Below are 12,894 nucleotides of genomic sequence, written 5' to 3'. Positions count from 1 at the left end.
AAATAATTTTAAGGGTGGCTGAATTAAAAAAAACAGAAATTTATATTCGACCCCTGTAATTTTATAAATCTATAAATAGCATTAAAGCTATTTAAGCTAGTAGCTTGCTCAGTAGCTTGGTAGCTTGACCATTTTCAGGCTAAGCTGAGCTAAGCTAACAAGCAAAAAGCTAAGCTAAGCTAACAGTAAATAGCTTAGCTTTTTGTTAGCTTGAAAAGCTAGCTGCCAACTATGGATTCCGAATAATGATGGCTATTACTTGTTCAGATATAACAAATGAGCATTACATGGGTCAAAATATTGCATAGAGCATGATGTGACTACTTATTATGGATCCTGCAACATGCGCATTATCTTCACCAGAGGCATAGCTTACTTGACAATGGCATCATCATCAACACTCATGCTCGTTTTGTCCTTTGCTAGAAACTGTCGTTATAATTCCTACATTTTTGTAAAATTAGCAGTGTATAGTTAAGTAGTTAAAATTTTATGGGATATCGATGTCGTAACTCTCTTCATGGTCAAGGATACAATCTATTGCGTACTTGTAATGAATGAGATCGCAATGCATCTACATTTCTCTACATCACACGTTCACTTCGAAGTTATGAGATTGTCATTTATTGGTTTTCCACACCTTCACGAATCGGTCGTTGCGACGTGACAGCGGGTGACACAGCTTGATTCTCTTTGTAGCGATTATAAAGGACGCCCAACGTAAAAATGGCCTGAGTAGTGAGCAGAATATTCCACCGTTGCCCCCACATGTATCCGTTCAATCCTGTCAATTGCATCGTCAAGTCTTGCCCTCAATAATAGGCTAAAAGCAAACTTCAAATAATCTTTTAATTTTGTGACTACAATAAAAAAGATTTCAATTATTTATAATGGACGACGACTGGCGCGAGGATGGCAGTCTACGGGGACTAAATGCCCGTGGCAGCAAGCAGAATACTCGTAAAGGAAAAGGACCACAATTCACACGCGTGATTCCGAAATTTTTACAGAAATATCATCAGCCGCCAGCAATTGAAGCTAAGTTTACAACATTACCCGAGCCTGGAGGCGAGGACGAAGGACTTGATGAGGTGCAGCAGGCAGCAATCGACGAATATTTAACAGAAAAGAAGAAAAAGGATGACAAAAACTTGGAAAAAGCTTGCATTGGAGTAGAAGAGAATAATGACGACTTGAGGAAGAGGAATGGACAGACTATCGTTCAACTGGGCAAAGCTAAAGCTACCAATAGAACTAAATCCAACAAACGAAAACGGGGAGATCAACCAACTTTGAGCAATAAAAAGCTTCTCTCATTTTCAATAGATGATGAATGAAGCAGTCATTGAAATACGTGCCGTCTTTTAACGAATGAAATCCGCGCGCTGCCTACTCTTTCAGCATCGGGTAGCACGATGCATCGTAGCTAAGTTGGCACATGTTGTGAAGGTCACATTACAAGCGAACGAATTCGACGCAGACGATGGCGTCAGGTTGATACTAAGGACATTGCGTAATTACCACTGCAAGTGTCAAGCGCCATTCAAAGCTTCATAAATCCATGATTTATATATGAATTATTGCGAGAAAGGAAGTGCAAGTTTGTTCATTGTTTGATCGAGTTCGTCATGGCCAACTAGACCTACGTTACGCTACGGGATTGTTAATACAATTAAAACTATGAAACGTATTAAATTGCTTTCGACTAGTTGCCTTTTATGACAGGTAAAAGTGGATCAAGGCAATCTTTATGCCATTCGGGGGCCTTGCCGTAAACGTAAACCGAGCCATTAACGAGAATGGCACCCACAACAAATTGACTCGTGGGTACTTTGTCGAACACAAATACCGACAAAATGACCGACATTATCACTGCAATGGATGTGGCAAAGGCTTTAAGAATATTGTCGGCATATTTTACGACAACAGCCGTCAAAAGACCACCGAACGCACTCATGGCAATGGCCGCCCACACAGCCGGACGATATCCATAGAAGAACCCAATAGTCGAGATTGACTCAAAATCGTTATATACTAGACCACCACCAGAGAGTGCTAGCCCAAGAAAGCACATCTGAATATTACGCTCCCAAAGCGAAGTCTTTGTGCCGGAGCCTTTGAGAATTTTTTCAAAGTACACACCAGCGAAACCAGAACACACACATGCAGCAACCACAGCCATCAGTCCTGTGGTAGTACTTTGACTCACGTCTTCTTTTGTCTTTGAAACTGCATTTGAGAAATTGTCATCCAATTGCACCAATGCCACGCCTATCATAAGCGAAATAATTGCTCCCCATTGCGTGATTAGCACAGACTTTCGTAGCATCACGACTGAGAAGATAGCAGTGGTAAGAATCTTCAGTTGATACATGATTTGAAACGTAGGTGCATCCAGATTTGACACTGCCACATACTGCAAGTTGTTCTGCACTACATAGAGCAAAGCAGGCACGCTCACACGTAGCAACTCACTTGGATTGACAATATTTTGAATATATTCATTTATACGCTTTTGTCGTACCGAACTCTTCAGTCCATAAATCTCCTGAAAAGCATTGAAATGAGTCAAATTGAACACGAAGAAAGTAAACAATATTTACATAGAATAGCACCGCAAAGCACGTGATCAGCTTTAGTGCTTCGCCCACAAAGACGGCAGTTGATGTATTGAAACGTGGAAAATTACCAACTCTTGACAGCCTCATCAAAATGGCAAGGAGACTATTTTGCACGCATAGCACGCACAGACTTGCGTACTTGAGCGTCGACGGGGAGAGCTCCATAGGTGCATTGAGATATACACAACATTTCATTGGCTAAAGATGCTCAACGTTTAAGTGTACCACATAATATAAGCGGGAAAGTCGAAGACACGAATTTAAACGCTTGGATCGGCGCCGATGGACATCCGATCATTCTTCCAGGAAGATGCTTCAAGAAATAACGAGAAAACGATTAGTAAAAGAAAGAAAACAACAACACCATTAAAGTGTACGCTGTTGTAGTGCCTTCCTTTTCTAAAATTGGTTATGAAACTAAATACTATGATTGACTGGTGCAGCAAAGCGTGTGGAACCGGAGCCAACCCCTCCATCGCGTCATTCGACTCGCCGTGCTGCTAAGAAGAATATAGTGATAATCGATGACAGTGATGAGGACGAAGATACTAGCAAGTCGAAAGCTACGAGTAAGAAGAAGACAGAACGCGCGAACTCGGATTCAGATTTTGAGATGGAATGCAGTGATGACGAAGTGCAAGAGGTCAATCCAAAGAAAGATCGATTGACGAAAACTCACCGTTTAAATTTCGACAAGGAGAAAGTAATGCTGGAAAAGGAGGTGAAGACAAAATTAAGCACGAAGTCTGAAGCTTCATCTTTAAGTAAATTAGATGCTGACAACTCAATACAAGCGATTGTGAAGCAGGAAGGTGCACTAAGAAAAGTCCCAGCGCCATGCTCGGGATGTTTGAATGCCAAGACATTTGCATTTTCCGGTGTACTTGAGAATCTATCGCGCGAGGATGCGATACATCTGGTCAAGTGTTGTGGTGGGTCAGTTTCGAATAACATTACGCGTAGTACAAAGTATTTGGTGATTGGAATGACGCTGGAGCAGGGTGGTGAGATAATAGATAGCTCCAAGTACAAGGAAGCAGTGGCAAAGAATGTTCGAATTCTGACTCAAAATGAGTTTTACAATCTTATTACGGAGGCTGCAGCAGCACAACAGGCTCAAGATTTGGCAAACGAAAAGATGAAGACTAAAGCCGAAGCTGATCGTACAAAGACATCGTTTGCAAAAGGCAAGCAAAAGCTAAGCACGTACGTGTCATCTAAAATTGTTCTATTATTATTTCTGTCTAATCTGTAAGGTAGATTGGCTGCCAATGAGCTATGGACAGACAAGTACAAGCCGAAGAGTCTGAATGACATGATTGGCAATATTGAGCTTGGAAAAAAGCTAAAAACGTGGCTTTTAGATTGGGAGGCAATGCATGTGAAAAAAAACAAAAAAGTTCCCTACACAACAAAACTAACAGAAAATCGAGGAGCCATGACTGTGTTACTGTCGGGACCTCCAGGTATTGGCAAGACAACGATTGCGAATCTTGTCGCTCGAGAGTGCGGATTTGAGTGTACAGAAATGAATGCAAGTGACACTCGTAGCAAGAAAATGCTACAATCTGATCTCAAAGATGTGCTAGGAACACAAGCACTTCAATTTGGCAGTCCTCTCGGAAAGTCCAAGGATAAAATGCATCTTGCTCGTCGTGTCATCATCATGGATGAGGTCGATGGAATGTCAGGCGGTGATCGTGGAGGTACAGCAGAATTAATTCAGCTGATCAAAAAGTCAAAGACTCCGATCATATGTATTTGCAATGATCGTCAGAGCCCAAAAGTACGTTCGTTGGCCAATCATGCATTTGATTTGCGAATGCGTCGTCCTACGAAAGTTCAAATTAGCAAGCGACTGATAGAGATTGGCATCAATGAAGGTCTGCATGTAGAAAAGAATGCAATTGAAGAAGCTGCTGACCGATGTGGTAACGACATTCGACAATTACTCACCCAGATGCAAAGATGGCGACTGATTACGACCAAAATCACTTATGCGGATATGGTAAATCCAGCATCACAGCACAACAAGGACGAAAGTTTGAGACTGAATCCGTTTAGCGCTACCCAGCAAATATTTCAGCGTGAGCTTTCATTTGACGCAAGAAATGAAGCGTATTTTGTCGACTATGACTTGATGCCGCTAATGATTCAGGAGAATTACATACAAAGTATTATGAACAATCGGAGGTCGGTGGACGAAAATTTGCAAGCGGCAATGTATGCGTCTGAGTTTATCTCGGACAGTGATCTTATAAACACGTATGTGCGAGTGGATCAGCGATGGGATCTACTTACAAAACAGGCAGCCATGAACATTGGCGCTTGTGTATATTCGGCTGGATTTATCGGTCATCCAGAGTTCTCTAGGTTCATGCTTTGTAAGCTTTTTGGGGTATCTTCATGATGCTAACGACTTGTCTTATTATTGCCTATAGGTGGCTAGGAAAGAATTCCTCGGCGTCAAAGTCAAAGCGATTGCTAAGCGAACTATCCGTTCGAATGCGATCGCATGCTTCCGGTTCTCGAGAAGGTCGGTCGTGTTTGTTTGAATATTGTTTAACTCAAATTGATATTTCAAAGCATATATGTTTGTATACCAGTCATTCGACTTGACTATGTGCCATATATGAAGGAGATATTGCTGAAATTGCTATTAACAGGAGAGAATGTAGGTTATCTAAGGAATCGAATTTGTTGGGATGCTCACTCCTGTGTTAAATTTTGATGAAGAATATTCATGCTGTGATTGAACTGCTCGATGAGTGTGAGATTTCAAGAGAAGACTTAACAGAATCGATGGAAAGCTTCAAATTTCCTGGTATCAAGCGCTATTCGTACACAGAACTCGACACTAAAGCAAAGACAGCGTTCACGCGAATGTACGATGGTCGTGATTCCTACAAAAGAATGAATTGATTCACTCACTTAACCTGCAGGTACAATAAGGCATCACACAAGTCGCAAGCTGTAGTTGAGTCGGTTCTTGGGTCGACTACTATTAAAAAAGGACGAGGAAAAGCATCTGATAGTAAAAATGAGGAAAATGGTTTGCCACCACCGTCAGATGCTGAAAGTGAACCAGAGGAGGAGGATGTTGACGTAAGCAAGTTTCAAAACAAGTCGCGCGGTAGTGCTAAACGTAAGGCTCCTGTTATTCCAGCAAAGAAGGCACCCCGCAAGGCTCCACTGAAAAAGCGCCGCACGTAGTGAGTGTGTTGCTGTGCCCTATATGAAATTGCTGTTAGTAATATCTTATAGCTAAAATATATGAGTCCTTTAATATCAGTTTATGTTGATAAATTCGTCACCATATGATAAATAATCTTCTTAAATAGAAATAAATATTCTTTTGAAAAATGTTTTTATTATTTGGTGGCTACGTCATGCGCAATTGCCTTCAACGAATTAGCGACGTATACAATAATATGGAAATTGTGACGTCAGCTTGGGCGACGTCATTGCCTAACCCCACCATATCAACACCGCACAGTGACGTCGAGGTTTTATTCAAGTTGCTTGAGTCGACGTATTCAAAGCAAGTGCAACATATCTGCAACATTATCATACCATTGTGCTCATTGCGCAACTTTTTTCGGGGTTTTGATTAGCGTGGCCACCAAGAACGAATCACCTCATCTAACCTTCCAACGCCATGACAATCCATTTTACAACAGGAGCTGCAGGGAGAACTTCACCCAATACACAAGATATGGTAGCTCAAGAAGTGCCACTTGGTGCTGACGTCGTGATCGACGCAGAGACGCGTAGTGACACCAATCCACTAACATACTCAAGCATGGAACAGTACGTGCGTCTACAGAAAGGCACGCGTCCGATCACGTCTGTGCTTATAGCTAATAATGGTATCTCAGCTGTGAAAGCCATTCGTAGTATTCGTAGTTGGAGCTATGAAATGTTTGCCGATGAACATGTTGTGACGTTCGTTGTTATGGCCACACCTGAAGATCTGAAGGCTAATGCTGAATACATTCGCATGGCTGAGCATGTCGTGGAAGTACCTGGAGGATCAAATAATCACAATTATGCAAACGTATCACTTATTATTGAAATTGCTGAACGCTTTAATGTTGATGCCGTGTGGGCTGGCTGGGGCCACGCATCGGAGAATCCGTTGCTACCTGACACGCTTGCCCAAACTGAGCGAAAGATTGTCTTCATTGGGCCTCCAGGAAAACCAATGCGTGCATTAGGTGACAAGATTGGATCAACTATTATTGCACAGAGCGCTAAAGTGCCGACAATTGCCTGGAACGGCGACGGAATGGAAATTGACTACAAGAAACACGACGGAATTCCGGAAGAGATTTATAATGCAGCCATGCTACGTGATGGTCAGCACTGTCTTGACGAATGCAAGCGAATTGGATTTCCTGTAATGATTAAAGCTAGTGAAGGTGGCGGTGGCAAAGGTATCCGTATGGTTCATGAAGAGTCTCAGGTGTTTAGTGCGTGGGAAGCAGTGCGTGGTGAAATTCCTGGCTCTCCCATTTTCGTCATGAAGCTCGCACCAAAATCGCGACACTTAGAAGTGCAATTACTGGCAGATAGCTACGGGAATGCTATTGCACTAAGCGGTCGGGACTGCTCCGTGCAACGCCGTCATCAAAAGATTGTTGAGGAAGGACCTGTACTTGCACCTACTGAAGAAGTGTGGGAAAAGATGATGCGTGCGGCCACACGTCTCGCGAAAGAGGTAGAATATATCAATGCTGGTACTGTTGAATATCTTTTTAGTGAGCTACCAGAGGACAATGGTAACGCATTCTTCTTTCTCGAACTAAATCCACGTCTACAGGTGGAACACCCTGTTACAGAGATGATCACACACGTGAATTTACCAGCTGCGCAGCTGCAAGTGGCTATGGGTATCCCACTGCACTGTATACCGGACGTTCGTCGTCTTTATAATAAGGCAGCATTTGAGACGACGTATATTGACTTTGATACAGAGAAGCAAAAGCCACCACATGGACACGTGATTGCTGCGCGCATTACCGCTGAGGACCCAAACGCCGGTTTTCAACCTACTAGTGGTGCTATTCAAGAATTGAACTTTCGTAGTACGCCTGATGTGTGGGGTTACTTTTCTGTAGATTCATCAGGCCTAGTGCACGAATTCGCAGACTCTCAAATTGGACATTTGTTCTCGTGGAGTACAACTCGTGAAAAGGCTAGGAAGAATATGATTCTGGCGCTAAAAGAGTTGTCGATTCGTGGTGACATCCACACGACGGTCGAGTACATAGTCAACATGATGGAATCTGATGATTTTAAGTATAATCGCATCTCCACGTCGTGGCTAGACGAACGTATCTCGCACCATCACGAAGTGCGTCTTCAAGGCCGTCCGGATCCTTTAATGGTGGTCTTAGTTGGGGCTGTGTGCTGTGCTTACCAAGCGTCCAATGCTCTAGAGGAGGAGTATGTAAGTCAGATCGAGCGAGGTCAGCTTCCTCACAGCCAATTGCTGTCCCAAGTGGAATCACTCGAGCTTATTTACGAAGGAATTAAATACAACATAAAGGCATGTCGCAGCGGTCCAATTCAGTTTACACTCTTTTGCAACGACTCATACGTGCAAGTGGAGATCAGAATGTTGTCGGATGGTGGATTTCTTGTTCTGTTAAATGGTAAATCTCACGTTGCGTACGCTACCAAAGAAGCACAGGGTCTGCGTCTGGTTGTTGATAGCCATACGTGCGTCTTTACGAAAGAGTACGATCCCACGCGTCTCGTGACCAACACAGCAGGTAAATTAGCCCGTTATCTGGTGGACGACGGTGCCAGCTTACGTCGCGGCATGCCATATGCTGAAATTGAAGTCATGAAGATGTACATGCCACTGCTTACACCAGAGGCTGGTGTGATCCGCCTATTAAAGTCAGAAGGTGCTATTCTGGCACCTGGCGACTGCATTGCTACCATGGAACTCGATGATCCGTCTTGCGTAAAAAAGTCGGACGTCTTTATAGGGAAGCTGCCTTCGCCGGATAATAATAATGGAGATGGCACAAAGTCGGTACACAAACTGCGCAAGTCACTCGCTGTTCTCAAGAGCATACTACAGGGCTACTTTGTCCCAGACGACCTCGCACAAACAGCGCTAATCGATCTATTTCAAGTACTATATGAGCCTCTACTTCCCGTTGAGGAGATTAAGGAAGCGATGTCTTCATTGGCTGGCCGCATTCCACTCGACGTATTTGCTCGAATCACCGACAAAATTCAAACATTTGAAAAAGCCGTAGTTGAGGAACCAAACGCTTCTCACGACTTCAATATTGCTGAGGTTGTTGAGATCCTAGACGAGTACAAAAAGACGCTTGACACAGATCGTAAGCGGTCAGACTTCGAAACTTCAGTCGCAACACTTCGCGGCATTGCTGCTAAGTACAAGCATGGACTGCTATCGGGAGAAGAATCTGTTCTAACAGAGCTCATCGACGAATACTTTATGGTCGAGACAGTCTATGCAAACTCGCATAATGTTGAGGATGTCGTGATGGCTCTGCGTCAACAGCACTCTTCGGATTTAAACAAGGTCTTCGCAATTGCTCGCGCACACAAGGCACTCGAGTCTAAAAATAAGCTGCTGCTGCAATTACTGGCGCAGATGGCGCGAGGCACAGCTGTGACTCCTCGTAAGTCACTAAAAGCTGCTGCATTTGTGCCTGTGCTTGAAAAACTTGCAACGTTTAAAGATAATCAATACTCACTTGTGGCGCTCGAAGCGCGCCAGCTGTTGATCGACAATAAGATGCCGTCGTATCGCGACCGACTCAGTCAAGTGGAAAAGGTTCTTAAGGATTATATTGCGAATAAGCCGTCTACGAATCTTGCCGATGCCTGTGCGAGCTTACTGGACCAGTCACAGCCGCTGTTTGACCTACTCATTTCGCTTCTCGACCATGAAGATCAGCAGATTCGTGAATTGTCTCTTGAGCTGTACATTCAGCGTGTTTACCGTTCGTACCTGATTGAGTCTATGGAGACTATTAGTTTTAACGACATTTTTGCCAAAACTTTTCAATTCAAGTCTCCGGTTGTTGATGCTTTGGCGGTCGGTGTTGCACCTGCCGAAAGCTATGACGATCTTGCGAGCCTATTGCGCCGTAACAGTTCGGCCAGCTCACTGGATTTGGTTGAACATAACTCGGATGAAAGCAGTGAAGAGCTTGGGCCAGTCGAGAAACCGCTTGCCAAATCAACCGAGAGCTATCAGAAAATTTCTCCTACTTTTGAGCGTCATGGTGCCATCATGCGCCTCGCGAGTCTTGAAGTCTTTCAAAAATCATTTAATGATGTCATGACACTGTTCCCGTTGGCGAAAAAGACTCTTTCGGTGCGCAAAGATCCTCTAGTTAATGTCCTTCATATCATTTTGGTAGACGAGCACATGGAAGAGATGAAGTTCTTAGAGCAAAGTGAAACTTTTCTCAAATCGGTCGACGAGGATTTGCGCGCTCACAACATTCGTCGTGTCACTTTTTCCGTGCGTCCGCAAAATATCGAGACAGTTTCGTTGCACAACGCTGACATGGCATTGTACCCGAACATTTACACATTCCCCGCTCGTTTGGATTACAGTGAGGACAGAATCTTGCGTCACATGGAAGCTCCGCTCGCCTACAAGCTCGAACTACGTCGTCTACAGAATTACAGCGTGATGCCGTTGACGTCAGAGAACAAGAATATGCATCTATACTTGGCTAAAATGAAAGAGTCAGACTCACACATTGTGACCGACCGTTTTCAGCGTATCTTTGTTCGTGCGGTGGTGCGCCAGCTTGATCACGATGGCAGTAGTTTTCGCTCACAGTACGATGCTTACCCGGGCCCTGAGCGCTCGCTTGTCGACGCTCTTAATGCATTGGAGCTGAACTTGTCGAACCCTCTGGTCAAAAAGTCGTCGCTGCCGACCAAGAACAACCACGTGTTCCTGAATATATTACCTCAAGCTATCGTGGACCCACAGTACTTAGAAGGCGTAATTCGCATTCTTGCATACCGTTACGCTGAGCGTTTGGAACAACTGGGTGTGTCGACGGTTGAGCTTAAGATTATCGCACGCTTTAACAGCGAGGCTCCAGCGATTCCTGTTCGTCTTGTGGCTGAGAATCCGACTGGATATGTTGTGCGTGTACAAGCTTATGTGGAAGCTGCTGGTCACGATGAGCCAATTTTCACGTCCATCGGCGACGAGACACATGGCGAGCTTGATGGCATGCCAATTTCGACGCCATACGCTGTGGTCTTCCCGTTTGACAAGAAGCGTCAGATGGCCAAGGCATTGTCGAACACTGTATACGTGTACGACTTTCTAGAGCTAATCGAGTACAATTTGCTGCGCCAATGGCGTAAGTACGTGCAGCAGCGTACGCGCGGTGGTGGCTCAAAGGTAAATATCCCCAATTTGTTGATGGAGACCCGCGAGCTCATCTTTGACGCGACGGGTAAAGCGCTGACGTTTACTACACGTCCGCGAGGCCAGAATGACATCGGTATGGTGGCATGGCTGCTGACGCTTTACACTCCTGAGTTCCCAGACGGACGCGAGATTGTCATCATTGCCAATGACATCACATTCAAGGCTGGATCATTCGGTACTCGTGAGGACACACTGTTTGACTTAGCTTCCAAGCTTGCTCGCTCAAAGGGCATTCCTCGCCTTTTCTTCTCGGCAAACGCAGGTGCTCGTATCGGCATGGCTGAGTCGATCAAGGCTCAGTACAAAATTTGCTGGAAAGACGAAAGTAACCCGACCAAGGGTTTCGAATATCTGTATCTCTCACCCGAAGATTACAAGGTAGCTTCGGCTGAGGGTTCTGTTCGTGCAGAGCGTCTAGTCACTAGTTTGGGTGAGGAGCGCTATGTGCTCAAGGATATTGTTGGACGTGAGATCGATCTCGGTGTCGAGTGTTTGCGCGGCAGTGGAACCATTGCCGGTGAAACATCACGCGCTTACCAGGATGTATTTACGCTCACGTACGCATGTGGCCGCAGTGTCGGTATCGGCGCGTACCTGGTCCGCCTCGGTCAGCGAACCGTACAGAACGCCACGCATTCCCCAATTATATTGACGGGGTATCAGGCGCTGAACAAGCTCATGGGTAAGGAAGTGTACACGTCAAATGACCAGCTTGGTGGTGTGAAGATTATGCACACAAATGGCGTCACGCACTTGACTGCAAAGAATCATCTTTCTGGCATCTTCTCTATCCTCGAGTGGCTAAGTTTTGTGCCAGCGGTCCGTCGCGGTCCTCTCCCGATTCGCGATGTGACGGGTGTGGACGAAATCGAGCGTTCGGTGGACTTTTATCCTAAAGATAAGAGCACGCAGTACGACCCGCGGGCATTACTTGCAGGCAAAAGCGACGAGACGACGGGAAATTGGATCTCGGGTCTTCTCGACAAGGATTCGTTCCGTGAGACGCTAGATGGTTGGGCCAAGAGCGTAATAGTCGGACGCGGTCGCCTTGGTGGCATTCCTTGCGGTGTGGTAGTCACGGAAGTCCGAACGTCTGAAAAGATTATTCCTGCTGATCCAGCGTCACCGGCATCGCAGGAAAATCTGATGCAACAGGCTGGTCAGGTGTGGTTTCCGGACTCTGCTCATAAGACTGCGACGGCTATTAAAGACTTTAAAGCCGAGGACTTGCCGTTGCTTATTTTAGCCAACTGGCGTGGTTTCTCAGGTGGCCAGCGCGACATGTTTGATGAGGTGCTTAAGTTTGGTGCAGCCATTGTAGATGGTTTGGTCAACTATGAACAACCTGTTTTTGTCTACATCCCACCATTTGCTGAACTACGTGGTGGCGCCTGGGCCGTGGTTGATCCTACCATCAACGAAGGCATCATGGAAATGTATGCTGATCCTCAGGGCCGAGGTGGCGTGCTGGAGCCAGCTGGTTTGATCGAGATCAAATACCGCAAGATGCAGCTATTGCAGACAATGCATCGTCTCGACGACAAGCTAAAGCAGCTGAAAGCTCGTCTTGCCGACCTGTCGCCGGACGAGAAGGGGGTTGAAGGTGCCAAGATCTCAGCCGAGATAAAGGCCCGTGAAGATACTCTCCTGCCAATTTACGTACAGGTGGCAACAGAATTTGGTGATCTTCATGACACACCTGGCCGTATGAAGGCGGTGGGCTGCATCCGCCAAGTTGTCCCCTGGTCAAACTCGCGCAGGTTCTTTTATTGGCGTCTCAAGCGTCAGCTCGCAGAGTTTACGCTACGTCGCCAGGTG

At 45.3% G+C, this 12,894-nt stretch overlaps 5 protein-coding genes across 5 annotated transcripts in view; 3 read left to right on the top strand and 2 right to left on the bottom strand.

Moving 5' to 3' along the window:
• Positions 1-394: 394 nt before the first annotated feature.
• PHALS_02801 (uncharacterized protein) lies at positions 395-797 on the bottom strand (the record flags this gene model as incomplete). The annotated part of the gene is made up of 3 exons (XM_024717250.1): positions 395-444; positions 549-584; positions 641-797. 3 exons carry the CDS (start codon positions 795-797, stop codon positions 395-397), a joined length of 243 nt encoding a protein of 80 aa, XP_024582767.1.
• Positions 798-890: 93 nt separating this feature from the next.
• On the top strand, positions 891-1,337 carry PHALS_02800 (uncharacterized protein; the record flags this gene model as incomplete). Its single annotated transcript, XM_024717249.1, has 1 exon — positions 891-1,337. One exon carries the CDS (start codon positions 891-893, stop codon positions 1,335-1,337), a length of 447 nt encoding a protein of 148 aa, XP_024582766.1.
• Positions 1,338-1,705: 368 nt separating this feature from the next.
• Positions 1,706-2,786, bottom strand: PHALS_02799 (udp-galactose translocator-like; the record flags this gene model as incomplete). The annotated part of the gene is made up of 2 exons (XM_024717248.1): positions 1,706-2,548; positions 2,616-2,786. The coding sequence occupies 2 exons, from the start codon at positions 2,784-2,786 to the stop codon at positions 1,706-1,708; spliced, it is 1,014 nt and encodes a 337-aa protein (XP_024582765.1).
• Positions 2,787-2,903: 117 nt separating this feature from the next.
• Positions 2,904-5,834, top strand: PHALS_02798 (replication factor c; the record flags this gene model as incomplete). The annotated part of the gene is made up of 7 exons (XM_024717247.1): positions 2,904-2,994; positions 3,065-3,827; positions 3,882-4,994; positions 5,063-5,157; positions 5,228-5,295; positions 5,358-5,506; positions 5,564-5,834. 7 exons carry the CDS (start codon positions 2,904-2,906, stop codon positions 5,832-5,834), a joined length of 2,550 nt encoding a protein of 849 aa, XP_024582764.1.
• A 445-nt stretch (positions 5,835-6,279) lies between these two features.
• The window catches only part of PHALS_02797 (acetyl-carboxylase), a gene marked incomplete at both ends in the record, with an annotated part of 9,191 nt that continues 2,576 nt past the window's right edge, over positions 6,280-12,894 (top strand). The window contains one exon of the mRNA XM_024717245.1: positions 6,280-12,792. Coding sequence (XP_024582763.1) covers positions 6,280-12,792 — 6,513 coding nt within the window. The remainder of the gene's footprint in view (positions 12,793-12,894) is intronic.

Source organism: Plasmopara halstedii (assembly GCF_900000015.1).
Source record: "Plasmopara halstedii genome assembly, contig: Scaffold_2061, whole genome shotgun sequence".
In the NCBI taxonomy this organism is placed as follows: domain Eukaryota; phylum Oomycota; class Peronosporomycetes; order Peronosporales; family Peronosporaceae; genus Plasmopara; species Plasmopara halstedii.
Note: the sequence above shows the minus strand (reverse complement) of the source record. Positions and strands in the feature narration are given on the sequence as shown.